This window comes from Tachypleus tridentatus, chromosome 7 (assembly GCF_004210375.1).
Source record: "Tachypleus tridentatus isolate NWPU-2018 chromosome 7, ASM421037v1, whole genome shotgun sequence".
Lineage (NCBI taxonomy): Eukaryota > Metazoa > Arthropoda > Merostomata > Xiphosura > Limulidae > Tachypleus > Tachypleus tridentatus.
Window position 1 is genome coordinate 8,767,757 of NC_134831.1, and position 21,402 is coordinate 8,789,158.

Sequence of the window (21,402 nt, forward strand, 5' to 3'; positions counted from 1 at the left end):
TGATTGCCAGCTGAGCGCCTTATTTATGGAATAGGTATATAAGGGCATAAATGATAAGTGATTCAGTCATCCACTAATGTGATCATTTTTTCAAATAATATATATTACTTTATGGGTGATTTAGGCAAGTTATTCTTAATGATAAAACAAGGTTGAAATGAGTAGCCACTGACTAGATCAGGATGACAGTTCCTGTCCACTTCATCTTTGTTTCTTGTAGTTGACCTACAATGTGTTCAAACATTAGCGTTGTCAACATCTCCCACTGACATCTCCTGTCTCTCTCAACGTTCTATCGCTGGTGAGATCGGGCGTAGTAAATTGCTGTTGCAAATTTCTTAAATGACCTTGAGAAATACGGAACAAGAATTTTAAGTGGTCTGCAAAAGAAAATTTTGCCGGTGTGGAGCAGGAGGATTTGACGGGTTATTCAGCAAGATAACAGCCGATCGTCCAACCATAATAAGGCCCTTACGGACGCAGAATGCAGCTCAAGAACAATAAGACAGCGTCTTCGAGAGAAAGGCTTTAGAAACCGTAAACATCTTGAAAAGCCACGAGTGGCCCGCCATGGCCAAGCGTGTTAAGGCGTGCGACTCATAATCTGAGGGTCGCGGGTTCGCATCTCCGTCGCGCCAAACATGCTCGCCCTTTCAGCCGTGGGGGCGTTATAATGTTACGGTCAATCCCAATATTCGTTGGTAAAAGAGTAGCCCAAGAGTTGGCGGTGGGTGGTGATGACTAGCTGGCTTCCCTCTAGTCTTACACTACTAAATTAGGGACGGCTAGCACAGATAGTTCTCGAGTAGCTTTGTGCTAAATTAAAAAAACAAACAATCAAAAGACACGCCTTCTTCCACGCAACGAAATAGCTCGGTTAAAATTTGCTGAGAAGCACCAAACATGGAATATAGAAATGTGGAAGAAGGTTTGGTTCTCTGATGAGAAAAAATTAACCTGGATGGTTCAGATGGCTTCCAACGTTACTGGCACGATAAGGATATCCTACCGGAGACATTTTCTACACGACACAGTGGAGGAAGTTCTATCATGATCTGGGGTGCTTTCTCCTTCCATGGAACAATGAAGCTTCAGGTTATACAGGGGCGTCAAACAGCAGCTGGCTACATTGGCATGTTGGAGAGAGCATCCTTATTGACTGAACGCTCTCGCTTGTGTGAAAATGATTGGATCTTTCAGCAGGACAACACTGCAATCCACAATGCCCGCAAGACAAAGGACTTTTTCATGGCCAATAACGTGATTCTTTCGGACCATTCAGCGTGTTTACCTGAAACTCTATAGAAATGGACGTCAATTCTAAACAGTGTATGATCTTCCTGAAGCCATCTTTGCCTCTTGGAATAACATTCTAGCCAGCCTTCTGCAAACGCTTATATCGACCATGCCAAAGCGAATGTTTGCAGTTATTCGCAAAATGACGGCCATGCCACTCACTACTAAGACCTCTTTTTGGGCATTCTTTACCCTGTTTATGGCTTTTTTTTATATGGTCTTAAACTTTTGACCAGCTAGTATTTAGGCTAATTTTATAGTGTTCATATTTTCCCTATTAAATGCTTTTTTTTTCTTATTTTCAACTTTTGAAGCTCTACTCAAATAAATTGTTGAGTCTGAAAACGCAAAATGCGTATTTTTTCTTTATATTTATTGGCCTTAAGAATTTGGCCAGAAGTGTATATGCCTCACTATCACCATAATCCTGAAGAACAGAACCTATTTCTATTTCATTCACAAAAATTTTACTGTATAACTTTCAAAGCTTAATTAAGAGTGTTGTTAAACTCGTTCCAAGCTAGAGTTTAGTACTGGCAACCATAATTAAATTCCTTGTTCAATATGGCGTGTATACACAACACTGTCTTGTAACACACCTTTTTAAAGCATTGATACTGGCTTTGATATATATGTGTAGAACAGAGAAAAATCTGTACGATCCTTCACTTTTATGAAGTTCAGTCTGAATGTTTACTTCAGATTAAATTAAATAAAAACTTTGTTTCCTAACACCTGAAACTTCAGATATCCTTCAGTGGTTGGTTATTATTATAGGAAGTGATGTTACTGGGAACGTTAGTGAAATAAATGGGCAATTACTGTAGTTTATTATGTATATATTCTGTCAGGTGTGATATTTATTTGTAATACAAATGTAAACATGTATTCACATCTGTTTAAGTAAGTTGCATCATGAATGACATACACACATATTACCGAATTAAAAACAAAGGTTCAGTCTTGCATATCTCTGGTCATTACAAATAAATTATCTATTATATGTGACATTGCAACAGAGAATCAGTATGGTGTTTTCCACTTTTACACTAGGTGGCGTGATACGCGATCTTCGTTTATGAATGATTAGTGAAATCATAACGGCTATCGTATCACGAACCTGACTACCAATGTTTAGATTGTAAAAAAAAAAAAACTCTGTGGGTAACAGAATATTGACTTACGCACTTTTCCAGCGAAATTACTGATTCTTATTATTTACAGTTCACAAATATATAAATATTAGATAGGCTTTCACGTTGTCGAACAAAGACATTCATAATTAGATATTGGTACAACTGTGCTTATGAAGCGCGTCTTTTTTATAAAGGAAAAACCTGTTCATTAGGTTTAGCTAAAGACTCCAAATCTAGGCAATGTTACATGAAGGATGAACACGTTTGATGAAAGTATGTGTTTCGAATATGTTTAAGAGCTGCTGCTAGCGATGTGACGTTAGACAGGCCTAATCACTCTTTCAGAGGATTAGGCTAGGCCTAGCTCTTAAATCGTTATACCTTATCTCGTTGTTACTAAGTTTGTAAAGCTATTACTCAGTCTTCACTTCAATACCATTTGTTGGTATTTACTCGAGCAAGAAAGGATTTTGTGGTTATGTCACGTAAATGACATCCACTGGATTATCGCTACGATGCAGAAATTTTATTTTAGGATTTTGTAAAACTACTGTCTAGTTTCACACATTATTATTCCGACTTATTACTCTAAGTATCCCTGTATTATTCCCATAAAGAAACGGACCACTTTTCCCAGTTGTATTTTGTATGAGAAAATCGTTTATTCATTAAATATCTATGCTTAGCCACTTATAATTTCAAAAAAAAATCTCCATTTGTCTCGAATTTTGGTAATCGCTGGCCTCACTATATAAGTAATAAACTTTTAAATCTTATTGTTTTGTTCAGACGTATTAATTTTCTCTTTACATTCGTACCGTGAAGATGTAGAAAAAATAATGTTCAACACTGGTCAAAAATTATGGTTACTAACAATTTTTAACATTTCTGGAAAAAGCGTTGTCCTGAAGTCAAAAGTAGGTAAAGCTGGTGAATATATTGTTTCGTAAAGTTACACGGAGGCTTCTGGTGAAAAAACTTTGCAGAACCATTCTAGAAGTGCACAAATTTTAGAATAAATAAATACTAATTTGTTTTATAATAAAGCTAACAGAAATAAAGTGTAATTAACAGGGAACTAAAATCAGCATACACTATCTTTATTGGTTTTAAAAGAACATTTGTATAACACAGCATCCAGTAGTCACTGTTCAATAGAGAAATAAACAAGACTTATCATTAAATAATGTTTAAAAGGTAAATATGGAAACAGCAAAAGGTTAATTGGTTTCAAGTTTCAGATGGAGTTTTATTAAATGAGCTGTAGTGTCTCCACCAGTTTATAAGTTTATTTTACACATTATTCTTGTTTCAGTTTAAGTAAAGTTTAGCTGTACAGTTTCTAGTGCATTATTTGATTATTTTCAGGACAATCTGACCGTGAAGTGGAATTTATGATCTACGATTTGTGTCCCGTTACTACAAAAACAAAATCTCTCTATAAGACGATTACAATAGTTATGGTTCATTCCATTAGTGTAGCCTAAGAGAGTCAGAAGAGGGCGTTGATTGCCTTTGTTCTCTCTGGTTTAACGGTTCAAAATTAGGGCTAAAACAGCCTCCTGTCGCTTTGGAAACAAACAAACAACTTTATGGATGGTTTGGATTAATGTTAAGCTTCCTCTAACGAGTATTTGAGCGGTTTACAATATGATGCAGTGTGTTCACCTGACAGAACTTATTCCAGTTTTCACACTAAACCCGAAGAGGCTGGTGTTCATATATTAGTTGTTTTGGTAAGCGTTTCCATTGTAAAGCGACTTTACAATACCCATTTATCGACTTGTATTTATCATTGACATTTTTCTGTTCCGTAAGTAAATCGTGCAAAAACAAAGTTCATTATGGTGCATGCTGAAAATAATTATCGAGTTAACACTTTGAATTTCAATAAACTAATTAGTTAACTGTCCTTCTTTAAATTGAATTAATTAGTTTAAAAAATGACACCAAGGTCTTAGTGTTAAGATCATGCTCGTATAATCCGAAACAAATGATACTAAAGCCCTCTAGTGACTAGTGCACTGTAGTATTTGATGTCTTTTAGTAACTTTTGTCGTGATGTCAATAGGTCTTTACACTAACTGTAAACATATTTGAACGATTTGTTAAAAAGGTTACGTTTTTCAAGTTTTTTTCTAAAGATACAGAAATGTTAGGCGTGGGATGTTTCTGAGAAAAAAAATGGACACAAAGTGGCGTTAAAATTACGCCTCATATGTTTAGTGCGAAAATCTATGAAATTATTAAAAACAAGAGAAATGAAAAATAACGATGAATACATATGTTGGGGCTTATTTTTTCTTACCTTATATACAATGACCACAAAAAATGTTATTTTAAAACGTAATTATACTTCAGTTATTACTGTTTACTGATGGTGCTATTAGGGCAGAAGGAGCACAATAAAGAACGGGAGCAGTTAATGTCTTACAGCAATATACTTGTTTTAACTTGTAAACAATATCTGCTTCAGACAGGCACGTACTGCTTCAAAATACAGCTGACGACCGAGAAGTTTAATTGCTTCTGCAACATATTTATGTCATACTTGGAACATGTTTTAGTAATCAAGGCTATGCCAAAGTTACTGTGGATTTTCTATCAAACATGTGACTTATTTTGACTGAAATTTAATAGCAAACACCTGATTTTAGTAACTCTACTAATGTTGCTATATTATAGAATATCGTTGACAATAAATGTTATAAAAATATAATTATTTTAGTCAAGTTCCTAAGTATTTGTCAACGTTACACAAGCAGTTACGAGACGAATCATATGACTTTACTGCAGAAAATAAGAAAAAAATCTTACGTAGTTGTTATAGCATTTCTATACACATGAAGCATTGTAGGAAATTCTATTATAAAAATATAACAGACGTGTTCCATCTGCACGTGTTTCAAATATAATTAGAATATTTCATCTTAAAACGAAACTTTAAGTTACTAATGCCCCCACCCTCAAAACAAAATACTCACTTAAAAAAATATTTAACATACTGAAAAAACAATCGACATGTTCAAACATGCGTGAATACCATTTTCTATACCGTAATTTATTGGATATTGTACACGATGTTAAACTGGTGTTAGTTCTATGCGAATTATTAATTCAGATCTCGTTAAATTTTCTACATCCGTTTCTGGAGAAGAGTTTGGTGACGGTTATAAAACACAATCAAAACATATTCAGAGAGCCACTTCTATGATGAGGCCCGGCATGGCCAAGCGTGTTAAGGCGTGCGACTCGTAATCTGAGGGTCACGGGTTCGCATCCACGTCGCGCCAAACATGATCGCCCTTTCAGCCGTGGGGGCATTATAATGTGACGGTCAATACCACTATTTGTTGGTAAAAGAGTAACCCAAGAGTTGGCGGTGGGTGGTGATGACTAGCTGGCTTCCCTCTAGTCTTACACCGCTAAATTAGGGACGGCTAGCACAGATAGCCCTCGAGTAGCTTTGTGCGAAATTCAAAAACAAACAAAAAAAACAAACAAACAAACTTCTATGATGAATTCTATCGGCTTAAAAGATATTAGTTTGTAATTAATAATAGCAGAAAAAGCTTAACGATATGTGCCTCTCCATAAAAATAAACATTTGACTTAAATACTAACTGCTTTTTTGCACTTCAAGTATCGGATAAAACTAAAACAACAACAGACATTTTTCGACGAATATTACTGTTTTCACATTTCATGTGTGAAACGAACAGAATAGAATAAACCAGAAAATGGGTTCTGATATTCTGCTAAGACAGTACTCACCAACAACGTTAAGTTGTGATATCCTGCTAAGTGCCATCTTTCTTTATATGTTAATACTCATCAACAGCGTCAAGTTTGATATTCTGCCAAGTGTCATCTTTCTATATATGTTAGTGCCCACTAACAACGTTAAGTTGTGATATTCTGCTAAGTGCCATCTTTCTCTATATGCTAGTACCCACTAACAACGTTAAGTTGTGATATCCTGCTAAGTGCCATCTTTCTCTATATGTTAGTACTCACCAACAACGTTAAGAATGGCTTCTTGATATGTGGTCCGTGACCACCGGAAGTCCACTCGGCACCTGTACATTCCGGCGTCATTTTCTCGGACAGGTTCAATCTTCAGTAAGGGCGTATGTTCGGTGATATCAAAATGAGCCCTTGGGCGTAGCTCGTCCGCTACGAGGTAAAGAGCATTTTTCAGTGTACCTTTCCTGGCATCCACGGTCAAAATAGGAACTTCAGACTTTCCTTTGTACCACATGATCAAGGAAACAGCCTCTTGGAACCTCGGTATCGTCACATTACACGGAAGGAAAGCGTGACCACCCAGTACTGCTGTGAACTCTCCTCTAATGCCTGTAAAGGAAACTCATAAATGTACATTATCCTATCACACGTGTCTGATACGGCTACTAAAACTAAATCGAAGATTTGCATGTTTCCTTCACTCAAATACAAGTCACACAATGAATTATCTTGGTGTTCGTACCCTTTATTTATCACCTGAATATTAGTGTTCACTTGTGAATGTTAGTGTTTTCAAACCACTTGGACAGAATTTTAAGGTCTGTAAGCCATCACATTCTGACGTAGTCAGCTTTTGCTTTCTTCAGAGTATTTTTTGTAGAGGTCAAAGATCATTGTCTATAACTGTGCTAGTGTTACTTAAAATAATGTATTTGATAAACATTTGTAGCCTAAACTCATATTATACACGACTTGTTATAGTCTTACTTACATAGCGATTTTTATGATACGCAAGAGCAATGGAAAAATAAAAGCTGTTGGACTATACGCAGTAAATAAACATTATAAAAAATAGCAGGCTCTCCTATAACAATTAATTTCTTTCTATTTCCAATCCTGGATTGACAGTTTGATATAATTGAATAATTTAAGATGTTTGCTATTTATATTATGAGGGATATGTTAAATTACGGTTTATGATAAAGTTATTTAATAGTTTTAATTTTAAACCGCGACTGTTTGTTTTCCTTGTCCAACGAATCAGTTTAATTAAAATACTTCAATTATATATCATTTGTAACAACGTAATGCACATCCATAAACTTCTTAAAATTGAAACTCACTATAGACGTGCCTCTAATTTCCGCATAACTTTCCTTCTGCTGAACAAAAGAACACACAAACTTAAATGCGTCCACTATAGAAGTGACATTGCTTCTATCTAACTTACCTTTTGTTAAACAAGAACACAAACATACTTAAATAAGTCAACTATAGACGTAACATAGCTTCTATCTAACTTACCTTCTGCACAAGAACATATAACACTTGTTAGTGCACAGAATATTGATGTTGTTACTATTATAAATGGCGTTTCGAAAACACCCATTAGTGAGCGCAGACTCTCGTGATGGATGAGAAACCTAATAGAGAAAATAAGAGTAAGAATACTGTACTTTCACAAGAAGAAATTTTATCTTCTTCAATATTATGGAAACGGAATAATGAATGTGATGTTATCTTTAAGAAATAACTCAATACTTAATATATATTTGTACTAGAAAAAACAAAAAGTGTAGACTTATAGGACTTGTGTAATTACTTTAACAGGGTGTTTTGGATTCAAGACATGACTTTGAGCTATTTTGTGAATTCTTCCTGCCTACACTTTTAGGCGGCCCCTAAGTTTAATCATTAAATATACTAAGGTAGAAAGATGAAAACACATCTCCAGTTTTTTCTCTTAGTAAATGACGTTTTTTTTTTCTCCTCACATGACACAAATCACCTAGTATGATAAATCAAAGATTATGGAGGTCCCTCGTGGCAGCAAGGATCTTTATCAATTTTAGTTGGTAGTTAGTTCGGTGATCAGAAGATGCGATGTTTTACCCTAAATCTCTAACAGACATTTTTCTCTATCATTGCGCGATGGTTACTTGTTGAAATGTATATCATGTTTAATATTTCATTTGAAAATCATACCTTAGAAACTTAAAGTATTCATTTACATATTGATATTTAGATTGATTTTTTTATGAAAAAAGAAGTTAAGTAAATATAAGATCAAATTGATTTTAGTTTTAAGAAATACTATGTCCCCTTCCAATGTCAGTTGTATAGAAACACAACTTATATATTTTAAAGTAAAACTACCTCCTAGTGGTTTGGATAGTTGCTCTACCTGATTTTTTCTGTTGTATCTTAGAACACAGTTTCACATTTGAAGATTTACTTTTAGTATAGTTGTCTATTAACAAATAACGTATAACAATAACATGGTACTGGTATATCGTAAATATGTCTCTAAAACATGCGTATTAAACCTAAATTGTGACAACCATTACTTTAAAACTGTTCTTACATTTTCAAACCAGAACCACGCGTTACTGCGTTCTCATAGATATTTAAAGAAAGCACTTAAACGTCAGTTTTTTTTATAAATATAGTACCATTCTTTGTATGTGTCTCCTATGTACATGTTTTAAGATAATTTTAGTTTCAGTTAGACAGTTCTATACTTAATTAACTACGTTATTTAGTAACTGTTAGTCCTGAAATATGTATGTAGCATACTTTGATCATAAGTTATTGATAATGTATTATCAGCTACAGTATTATCACACGAACAAATTTAAACATTTCATTGAAGGCGATTACAACTCCTACAGAAAACGCTAATTTTGTCAAGTTACATCACAATATGTTATTTCCAAATAGCTTTTAAACAAATTTATTTCCGCTTTCTTCTGCACTGATAGAACATATTTTCAGAAATTGCGGCTACATGTGTTCAAATATTTATCCTTTATTTAGAGTTGATCTTTAATAGTGGTTTCTTTTTATTAACTGCGACTTTACGTGGGACGTTTGTTTACCCTTTATCTCCTTTATGCCCCCTATTGACTCAGTGGTTTGTCTGCAAACTTACAACGCTAAACACCGGGTTTCGATAGCCGTGGTGGGCAGAGCACAGATAGCCCATTGTGTAGCTTTGTGCTTAATTCAAAACAACGAAACAACAATATCTCCTCTATACACAGAGAACACGTTCCTTTTTTTTTAAATCAGGCTAAAACTAAAACATATTACACTATTCAGAGTGCCTTATAAATTTACGATACTTCACAGAATATCGAGTGAATAACTATTTGTTTACACTTCCTCCTTCACCTCTCTCTCTCTCTATATATATATATATATATATATAAAGTTATTGCATAAATTTATAATCATTTAAAATAACCAGGCGGAATAGTGATTAAGGTGAGATGTTATAACTTTGTAAGAAACCAATCAGGTCTGTGTCTTGTTCATATGTTTATTCTTTAAACGGAATCATTCCGATGATACAGCGATAAGTCTACGGACTTGCAACGACAAAATATGGTGTTCGATTCCATCGGTTTCCTCAGCAGATAGCCTAATGTGGATTGCTATGAAACAAAGTAACTCTAAAATAAATTCGTCATAATTTTAAATACACATATATATATATATATAAACAACATATAAAAAGAATAAAATTTATATATTTCAGAATAAATACATTTTATTTTAATAAACATTTAAAGTAGTGAGTAAATATTTACAAGTTATATATTTTAAACTTTTTCACTTACGTGATACAAGAACTTCCTTAGGTTGTGTAATCTCCATATACTTTATTCATTCATAAACATTTACAGTTCTTATTTCAGTAATGAGAATGAAACATAAGTATGGTTCTTGAAACTGGATAAAACAGTCACATTTGTTGACATACGTAATGTTCAGGTACAACAAAAAATCTGTTGGTCCATTAGGTTGTCTCATTCTCTAAACCAAACTAAAACTATAAATAAATAATATTAAAATAATAAAACCGGTTCTTGTCATTCATATATTTGTCAAGATTTCTTTTGAACTCGCTCAAATTTACTGCTTCCACAAAAATTCCAAACGCAAACCATTCCATAGACCAACCACCTTATTTGAAAAACAAAAGTTGTGTTTTTTTTACTAAAGTAACCGAGAAAAAAACGTATATTACTGCGTTTAAAGGCCATAAAACACACCTAAATCATTTTTGATTAAATGTAATGTATTTAGCTCTCTGTAACCGTATTATAGCTTGTTATTCATTCTGTGTAATTAAATTTTCTCAACTGTAGCACTACGGGTATTTTTAATAATCATATCTTGTGGCAATTATTTACCCTTGCAGTATGTAATACTTACAATGTTTGGTTAATTAAACCTCTTAAATACAGTGTTTCGTAGTCAAGAACAAATAGAACAGATAAACAAGAAGCTAATAGCTTGTGGTATAATTATTTTAATACAAAATTACTTGCGTGTTTAGTCGTTAACGTAAAAGAGAGTACAAAACTTTAATGAAATTTAAATTTACAAATTTTTTTCCTTAGGTCATAGGAAGGTCATAGGTAAGTCAAAAAAATTATACTGAAAACACTCAACAAGAACAGAAATGATTTATAATCCTCTAGTTCATTTATTAATGTTGCTGATGACGTACAATTGAGAAATTTTACGTATGTTGTAATAAACCACATTTAGCCTGTGCTTGTGGCAACAAATACACGTTCCTATTGAAATACGTTGTAAATAACTACATTTAGCCTATGCTTGTAGCAACAAACACACGTTCCTATTGAAATAAAATGTAAATAACCAAGTTTAGCGTCTACTTGTGGCAACAAATACACGTTCCTGTTGAAATAAAATGTAAATAACTACATTTAGCATGTGCTTGTGGCAACAAATACACGTTCCTGTTGAAATAAAATGTAAATAACTACATTTAGCATGTGCTTGTGGCAACAAATACACGTTCCTTTTGAAATAATTTGTAAATAACCAAGTTTAGCGTCTACTTGTGGCAACAAATACACGTTCCTATTGAAACAGTACAGTAGCAGTTGCATTTCAAATGTGGTGTGATATATAAGAAAGCAAAAGGGGGAGTGTAGCTGCTGAAACACACGTCACAGAAAACATGTCGAACATGTTTGGGAATCAAAGCAGCTCAATGTGAATTGCGTGCGTTAACCAATTATCCATGTCTCCTAACTTTAATGTATAAAATCAAAGTAACCTCAGTATAAATCTTAAGAACACGTTCACCACTTCTTGTAAGTTGATCTTGGTTTTAATGACTTTCAGAGACGAAATCACAAAATCGATCCATTCGCTCCCATACAAATATAGTTTCACATGTTATTCTCCACTATCTCTCAGTTATTGACCTACGAAGAGACAAGAAAACTTTAAATCGGTTTCACCTTCTCATGTATAAAGACTAAATACAGCACAGCAGTATTATTTTAGACAATGTTCGAAAGAGAAACGTTGTTTCATGACTCCAACAACGAGGTGGTTGTGTACGATATAAATCACTCATATTTCTTATTCTATATATGTGCAATAAATATATGGCATAGGTTTGCAATGAAAAGTGGGTCACCCCAGCCAAATCGTGGGACGATATTACCACTATTAAATATAACCTGTGTACCTTACACAAATGTTCATGTGGCGTTCAGTGAAATTGTAAATTATTAGTTGAGTGAAAACGCGAGAATTATATTTAAATCCAACAATAGAATATTTCGCATGAACAAACAACACAACTTAAATCTGTGTTTTACTGTTTGTTAGTTTAAGTCTCACAAATGCGATAAGAACTTTGGTATTGAAAAAATTATGTGTAAATTATAACTAGGTCTTGTTTAAACGAAGATGATTTATAATCCTGTAGTTCATTCATTAATCTTGCTGACGACGTACAATTGTGAAATTTTACGTATCCATTAAAAGACGTTACTCTAATTGATAGGTATATTTTATTCTACTTATAAAAATGATATGTGCGTGTGTTTTTTATAGCAAAATCACATCGGCCTATCTGCTGAGTCCACTGTACAACAACGTTTTTGCTTCTTGAACACTGTTAGGTGTTCCTTGTAGATTTTTTGGCTGCTGATCACAAATTCACATACAAATTTGCCCATCACGTACCGTTTCATCGAAATCTTCAGTTTTGTCATGTTTTCTCTTATATATGTGTCCAAAATTTTCGTTTCTGTAAGAGATCTATGAACAATGTTTTGTACAGTCTGGGCATGTCCAGGCATGAAATCAGGCCAGGTTAGAACCTGTTCCGTGGAAGTATGCAGGCCGAACATGTCTGGGCAGGCCGGAGCCAGCTTTACACTGTCTCAGCAGACTATAAAAGTGGATTGCATACACAGATATTGCTCATTGGATTAAGATAGACCTTATAATGTGTATGTATTGTTTCAGAATATAGCATTGCTTCAGTAGCACTGTAACAAGTAAGTTAAATGTTATAGACGTTTTACAGGACGATTGGTGTCGGTCAATATGTCTTGTCAATGTCGTAACAGCCGCGATACATTCCGCTATACTTGTGGCGAGTATACGCTTGTTCATCAGAGACACTCAATGACTGCTCTTGTGAAGAAAGCATATCATCTGTACTTCGGCTGTAAAATTGGTGATCAAGACCAGGAATGGGCGCCTCACATTTGTTGTGCGACATGTGCTGTCTGTCTGAAAGCTTGGCTCAGAGGCACTCGAAAGACAATGCTATTTGCTGTCCCGATGATATGGCGAGAACAGAAAAACCACGTGACGGACCGTAACTTCTGTTTGACTAATGTGTCTGGTTTCTCTGCCAAAAACAAGAAGTCAATTGAATACCCTAACCTGCCTTCAGCAATGAGACCCGTGCCACATGACGACAGTCTTTCAATTCCGAAACCACCAGAGAAATGGACCTTAGACGAACCAGATGAAGAAACTGCAATGCAGGGAACTGGCAGTGACATGGATCCGGATTTTGAACCGTGCTCCTCAGGCTATCCACATCTCATAACACAGTCAGGATTAAACGATCTGGTTAGATATTAGGGTTTGTCAAAAGGAAAAGTCGAATTTCTGGGTTCGAGACGGCAGGAATGGTGTTTTCCAAAGCCGCCAAGTTAATATAACCAAATTCTTTGCACAAGTTGACAGTCTGTGTTTTTGTGTTGACATCGAAGGATTGTTCTCTGCTTTGGGTTGTGACCGTGATCCTCAAGAGTGGCGCCTCTTTATTGATCCATCAATGTTAAGCCTGAAAGCTGTTCTGTTACACAATGACAACGTTTACCCTTTAATACCTGTTGGCTATGCAGCACACATGAAAGAAACCTACGAGAACATGGAAATGTTGCTGAAGCACATCCAGTACAGCAAGTACAACTGGAATATCTGTGGAGATCTGAAAGTCGTTGCTCTGTTACTGGGACTGCAGCTTGGCTATACAAAGAACTGTTGTTTCATCTGTGAGGCCTGGCATGGCCAAGCGCGTAAGGCGTGTGACTCGTAATCTGAGGGTCGCGGGTTCGTGCCCGCGTCGCGCTAAACATGCTCGCCCTCCCAGCCGTGGGGGTGTATAATGTGACGGTCAATCCCACTATTCGTTGGTAAAAGAGTAGCCCAAGAGTTGGCGGTGGGTGGTGATGACTAGCTGCCTTCCCTCTAGTCTTACACTGCTAAATTAGGGACAGCTAGAACAGATAGCCCTCGAGTAGCTTTGTGCGAAATTCTAAAACAAACAAACTTTTTTCAAAACATAGTAATGTGTATTACAGATGTTTTAAAATATACCTAAAAACTCAATACTTTGTCGAAAATTAACATGATGAAAATATTTTAATATTTCACAATATTATGAAATGTGTTTATCTCATATGATTAACTGTATCGTTTTTTATATTTTTATAACACGTTAACAAATGAAAGGTACGTAAAATGTTTAAATATTCTTGGCCTACATTTGGCAAGGTTGAAAGCAGAAATTTAAAGTGATTTCCATCTTCCTCTGCTATTCTAAAGTGATGGTGATGGAAACCAGTCGTGGTGGCACTTTATTCTTTCCAAGGGAAGGCACACAGTACGAATTATACTGTTGAGATGTCACTCATCCCCTAGTAAAAAGATTCCACTTACATAGTTGCACATCTCTTATGAAACGTTATATCATCAAATAGCGAGGACGAGACATGTCAGTGGCTCATTACATTACACTTCAAGAAATATTCAATGCTAGGGTGGAAATGTTGAGCTGACCCCATTGATCGTTAGAAAACTGACAATAAAATAAATTCATTCTAATAATTGAACATAAAATCTAAGTGTTATTGACAATAAATGTGAATGTTAAGACTTCGATAAATGCAATCAAACTGGAAATTTTCAGATTCTTTGCTAAACCTGAAAGTGCTGTCATTTATTTTTAAAATTACCTCACTAACAAACAGCGGACGACGTCTAAGCTTTGCGGGTATTTCAGTTAGTTAGAGAAAACAAATGAAACAATTATAATATTAGCAAAACTTTAACAGAACCATGTAGTCACTTTTTAATATTGCCCGTGTATATTTGTAAATATTGTTTTTATTTCAACCCAGCATGGGCGGGTGGTTAGGGCGCTCTCGTAATACCAAAGGCCACGGGTTCGAATCCCCGTCACACCAAAATACTCGCCCTTTCAGCCGTGGGAGGGTTATATTGTGACGGACTATCCGACTATTCGTTGGTGAAAGAGTAGCTCAAGAGTTGGCAGTGGGTGGTGATTATTAGTTGGCTTCCCTCTAGCCTTACACTGCTAAATTAGGGAGGGCTAACACAAATAGCCTTCGTGTAGCTTTTTGCTAAATTAAAAAACAAACAAACTATACTGAAAGGTATATGATCGACTTTTAACTAACGTATTACTGTGCTTAGGTTTACTTAAGAAAGTGTATGCGTGATTTTGAATACTGTAAGAATTGTGCATAGTGTTTTGTACTTTAACGTGTACTCATGAGATGTGTTCTGCTTTGAAACGTAGTTTACGTTTGAGACACCGAAAACATCTTATATTGAGGCATTGTATTTAGCAAAAATGCTGGTGCACATTGTTGGTTCAAAAGTGTTTTATGGAAGACACTTTACTGTAGTAAGTACGTTTCACATAATACTACTTATTTCAATTTATTGTCTTATTTGAGAAACCTTTTCTGTAGTAAACACGTGTTTCAAATAATAAACAATAGTACTTATTTCAATTTATTGTCTTATTTGAGAAACTTTTTCTGTAGTAAACACGTGTTTCAAATAATAAACAATAGTACTTATTTCAATTTATTGTCTTATTTGAGAAACCTTTTCTGTAGTAAACACGTGTTTCAAATTATAAACAATAGTACTTATTTTGGTGGCATGTTATCAAGTAAGTTTAAAAAAATTTAAAAATTAAGCAAACGTGAAACCTAAAAGTACCTAAGAAAAGTCAATGTTTACTTACAAGATAACATTGTTTTTACATGTACACATATTCACAAGTAACTTGTGCCAATAAACTAACAGGTGGTTTTAATCAAACTTAATGAATCAGAAATAGCATGAATTCTTCAAAGACACATTAAAATTCAGTGTACGAGCCCCTCATCCACGTTCCAGTTGCTCAGCTGTATGCCTCCAGGCTTAAAGCGTTAAAATTCGGGTTTAGAAACCCGTGTTTTGAATAATACAGATTGAACATTGTGTATGTCAAACTATTAAAAAAACAATGGCCAAAAATAAAAAAAACAATTTGCGAGTTTCAAAAGAACAATTAAAAACAAACCCTTGAACACATATCTTAAATGTAAACACAATCGGTATCTTGAAATATTGGAGGGTGTAAACATCTATTTAAATTAAAAAAATACAGATGCAGGACAAATTTCAATAATTTTCTATGAGCTTGTATTTTTGAAACTCAACAACAGATCATAAGAAATCCATAGTTCTCAAACCAACCGTAACACTGAAGTAGCAAAATAAAATAGTTCTATTCTATACTTTCATTCTATGTGGAGGAGAAATATTCTGTATTTATAAATAATTTTCCTTTTCCATTAAAAAACACAAGGCTGGTGTCTCAACCAAAATTTTAACTTACTATATTTTCAGAAATAATTTTGGACCGAAACTTAAGAGGCTTATGTACTAATAGTAGAATTTATTAGGATATTGACTGTTTCTGATTAAACCTAAAATATACATTTTATAATCTAAACACCTGGGATTAATTAACTGAAACTAAAACTCACCATGGACTCATGCTGCATTTACAGAAACTTTTAAAATAATGTGATTGGTCAATCTTCTTCGGCTATGGAATATCTAAGCTATTTGCCAGATGTGAATTAGATACTCTAATTTTCATTCCCCTTTCAATTTTTCTGCTAATCTGTTAAAACGTTTCCTCTAAAATGAACTATTTGCTGCTCTGCTGAGTTTGTTCGTTTTTTTTTTCTTTAAAGCGGCTTAACTTTAAACTCCTCATACGCTTAGAGACTTATCCATAAACATTAGAATACGCCTCTTTTGGAGATTTTTTTACGTTAGTCTTCTAGCTCCATTAACAGTCAGAGATGAAATTTTGATTTTTAACAAATATTAAATGAAATAGACATAACGATGATACAAGAACAAGTGATGTGAACAAAAGAAAATTCGAACACCTGGGCACGCTAGAATGAACGGATAAAAGATGGCGGATTTCCACAGACAAGCTCTGTTTGCATACTGTAACTTGTTTTCATTTGTTATTTTGCCTGTGAGAAGATAGTTCATTTTTTGTTCTTGTGAATACGAATACCAACGTTTTTCAAGGAAATGTGAAGTGATATTTTATTCTATAATGTTCGAACTACCTCAGCTCAAGTATATTAATGTGGAAGAAAATAACTCAGCTATTTCGAATATGAATGAAAAAAAATGTATAAAACGATGAAAGAAAAAATACAGAGAAATCGTAAAATGTGCAAAGAAATGTTTTCCTTTTGTTTCTAAATGTGAAGGTCTGTAGTGAAGCTACGATTGAGTGGGTATTGTTTACCAGTATTATACACAGAAGTAATTTTCGACAAAATAGCTTTACAATGTAATTGTAACATTTATAACAATAGGGTCTCAATACAACGCTTTTTTAAGTTCATACACGTGGTAAGAATGCCTCAATCTCACTCTGTTCATTCTTTTTTACACGTGGTAAGCAAGCATTAATAAGTCCTTTTATTTTAGTTCATACGCACAGTAAGAAGAGCCAACTACAACAGTTTTGTTAAATTCATACATATGGTAAGATGGAGCAAATATTGTATGGTGACTCCTATATAAATAGAATTTTCCACTCACTTGCGTAATGCGTAGACAGACACTGATTGGTAGAATTTTCTTCTCTCTGACCATTTTATTTTGTAAATAGGTTTAACATTTTGACCATTGGAATTGGATCTGAACTATCAAATGAAATTGGGTGCAAAATCCTTCCTTCGTCGTTTCAAAGAAAGAAACTTCGAAAAACAAGACTAAACATAAATGATTTCTTATCCCTCTAGATGGATAAACAGATTAACTAATTGATGAACTATCATTTGAAATGACTGAGCTGACAATCAATTACAAATACACTGTATGTAAATTCTACATATTTGTACTGTGTCTAACTAAAATTGTTTCGGTTTTCGTATCTGTTAGTGTTACAGAAATTAGATTTTGCTGATTAGTACACTGTGAACATTAATAGTACAAAGACATCCCAAACCATGGCAGATACTTGTGTGTAGTCTTCATAAGATGCATGCTCTAGATTCTTTCAGAACTATAGTATGGATTATTTTTAAAAAAATTAAAGATACGCAGGTTTTATGTTCCTAGTTACTTAATAACTAGTTTTCTGATCATCAGATTCTGTATATTTTTGTATTATACCATGAAAGAACATGTAAAATAGCTGTTGTTTACAAAGTAAAAGTAAAGATGAAACTAACTGAAGAAAGAAGCGGTGTCTTATCTCTATAGGTGGAACATTTCTTCTTTAAGACGGCTACTTAAAGGTCTAGTCATACCTACTCAGAAACATAGTTTTTACAGGCAGAATGTGATTCCAGTGATAAATGTATTTCTGTTATAGCTTTCTTGGTTTGTTGAAATAATATAGTTTAGGCATCATGACATTAACATTGAGTAGGCTGGAGAAACGTTAGAATTGCTACATGGTTTATTTCGTATTTTATCAAATCTTTCGAACATGTATTTCCAAATTACCACAGTAATCACATGAAATTGTAAAAGATGTGCAAGTTATTCTAATTCTTCATATTTACAATATATTTGCTTTAGAAAACTCTAGAAAACAAATTATTGAAGAACAACAGTTCGATTAAACTGGTGAACTTTATTGGTTTGGTACAAAGAAAATAAATCCACAAACCTAGTGCATTTCATTATTTCACACAAACAAAATACATTCATAAACCTATAAGTCTACATTTTACTGGTTTGGAACAAACAAAATAAATTAACAAACCTGGTGAATTTTACTGATTTCTATGCATCTTATATAACACTATGTAACAACATTTTTACTTGTTCCTGGGTAGAAATTGTTATTTCCCAATTACTTATGCCTAAAGTAGATGAAAAAAGACTTATTTTTCACTCCAAACTTTGCTTTGGTGACGAAGGTAATGGAATTTTCAAATTCACCCATTTTTCAGAACATTCCAGGTAGATTCAGTGCTGAGTAGCTGATAGAGAATTTTCTCGAACTTACAAGAATTTTCTAGAACTTTCCAGAATGATGTAGAACATACAAGAATTTAAGAAATTTTAGAATGTTGTAGAGCTTACGAGAAATTTCAAGAACCTTTTAGAATTTTCTAGAACTTTCTATAGTAATATATGTACAGGGGCACACCACTCACCACTTCAGTTTAGTTCTAGCTGCCTAAGCAAACACATAGACCTATCCAAGGAGACTTTACCAGGTTTTCCTGTTATCTTTACCTTTGGGACAGCAGGGACACCGCAACGCACTAAAACACGAATAACTGGTAATAATGGACTGAGTTCTCTGTGGGGAGGCACAATGTCAAGTTTATGTCACTAGTGGACCTCCAAAAGGTGTTGTTCCTACCATTGCACATAAAAATTGGATCTTATGAAACAATTTGTCACAGCTCTTGATAAGGAGTCTGCAGCCTTCAAGTACCTTCAAGACTTCTTCCCTAAGCTGTCTGAGGCAAAGATCAAAGCTGGTGTCTTCGTTGAATCACAAATAAAGAAGATCCTGGAGTGCACAGAATTCCTCAAGAAGCTCAGTTAGAAGGAAAAAAAGCTTGGGGCAGCTTTGTCGCAGTGGTTCGGGGCTTCTTGGGTAATCACAAGGTCGAAAATTATGTGGAACTGGTTGAGGCTCTGATGAAGAACTACGGCCAAATGGGCTGCAGGATGTCCCTGAAAGTCCATATCCTTGACGCTCATCTTGATAAATTCAAGGAGAACATGGGAGCGTACTCAGAGAAGCAAGGCGAGCGCTTCCACCAAGATATACTGGACTTTAAACGCCGCTACCAAGGAGCGTATAATGAAAACATGATGGGAGAATATATCTGGAGTCTAATACGTGAAAGTGATTTACATTACAGTCGCAAATATTGAAAAACTATTCACTTCTAAACATTGTTGTTCATTTTTGTATAGCTTTAGTATAAATACATGTAAATCTTGATTCATATCTTGATTTATTCAGACCTTATGTAAATAAAAATTGTAAATTAGCCTCTTTTTACAAAGAAAATAAGCTAATTTCTAAATTTCATTATCCAGGTCACAAAAGTAAAGTTTGAAGAGAATAATGACCATTTTCTGTACTTTTACAACACAACCAATTAAAAAATAACACATACTATCCAAGAACAAAATGTGTTACATAGTGTAATAAATGCTTTTCACCTTTTAATTGTTGCAAAGTTGACACATGTGAAACACTATAGTGTTGAAACGTTACTGAAAATAGCAATATGAACTTTCCTCAAACTAGAACTCGTGGTAGAAAATACATTTTTTGCATGAATCCCGCTGCTGTTATATTAATAAACCAGTTGTACAGTTTACTGGTGTATATAAATAAACCACGTAGAAGTTGTGAAACACGTGTTAATGAAATTAATGGAATATCCAGAACAAATACCATTATTTAATACAAAGAAATCGTTTATCTGTAGGTAAAAAAGAACTATAATCCATGCTGTTTTAGTGTTCATACAAGTTTTGTGTTACTTTAAAGAGTTTTATGCATATTTTATGGTATGTTTGTTTTGAAATTTTGCGCCAAAACTATGCGAGGGCTATCTGCGCTAGCCGTCCCTAATTAAGCAGTGTAAGACTAGAGGGAAGGCAGTTAGTCATTACCACCCACTGTCAGCTCTGGGGCTACACTTTTATAAACGAATACTGGGATTGCTCAAAATATTATGACGCCACCACCACTGAAAAAGTGAGCATGTTTGGTGCGATTGGGATTCGAGCTCCTGTCCCTCGGAGTTCGAGTTGAGCGCCTTAACCACCTGGCCATGTATGACTAATGGAGTTTAATTATATGATGGGGTGATATACAAGTTTTTTTCGTTTATTTTATCAAAGTAAGTATTGTATTGTTGCTGTTATTTCCAATTTTACTATTTATAAAAGGAAAACAGCTGTTAAGAAGAGATCTAATAGATGCATTAGGACTGAACATTATGATACAAATGACAAAATATTTCGGTCTTTTAATTTAATATTCTGGAAATGTCGTAAATTTACCTCGATATTAAATTTAATAATTTATGACGGCCCAGCATGGCCAAGCGTGTTAAGGGTCGCGGGTTCGAATCCCGGTCGCACCAAACATGCTCGCCCTCCCAGCTGTGAAGGCGTTATAACGTGACGCTCAATCCCACTATTCGTTGGTAAAAGAGTAGCCCAAGATTTGACGGTGGGTGGTGATGACTAGCTGCCTTCCCTCTAGTCTTACACTGCTAAATTAGGGACGGCTAGCGGAGATAGCTAGCCCTCCTGTAGATTTGCGCGAAATTCAACAAACAAACAAAAAACAAAACAAATAATTTATGACAGA

The 21,402-nt window shown here is 34.5% G+C and overlaps 1 protein-coding gene across 1 annotated transcript in view; it reads right to left on the reverse strand.

The window, feature by feature from the left end:
• LOC143255062 (nephrin-like) overlaps positions 1 to 21,402 on the reverse strand; it is a 79,390-nt gene that overhangs the window by 38,010 nt on the left and 19,978 nt on the right. The window contains exons 2-3 of the mRNA XM_076510111.1: positions 7,704 to 7,822; positions 6,450 to 6,788 (exon numbers count right to left, since the gene is read on the reverse strand). Coding sequence (XP_076366226.1) covers positions 6,450 to 6,788; positions 7,704 to 7,788 — 424 coding nt within the window. The 5' untranslated portion in view covers positions 7,789 to 7,822. The remainder of the gene's footprint in view (positions 1 to 6,449; positions 6,789 to 7,703; positions 7,823 to 21,402) is intronic.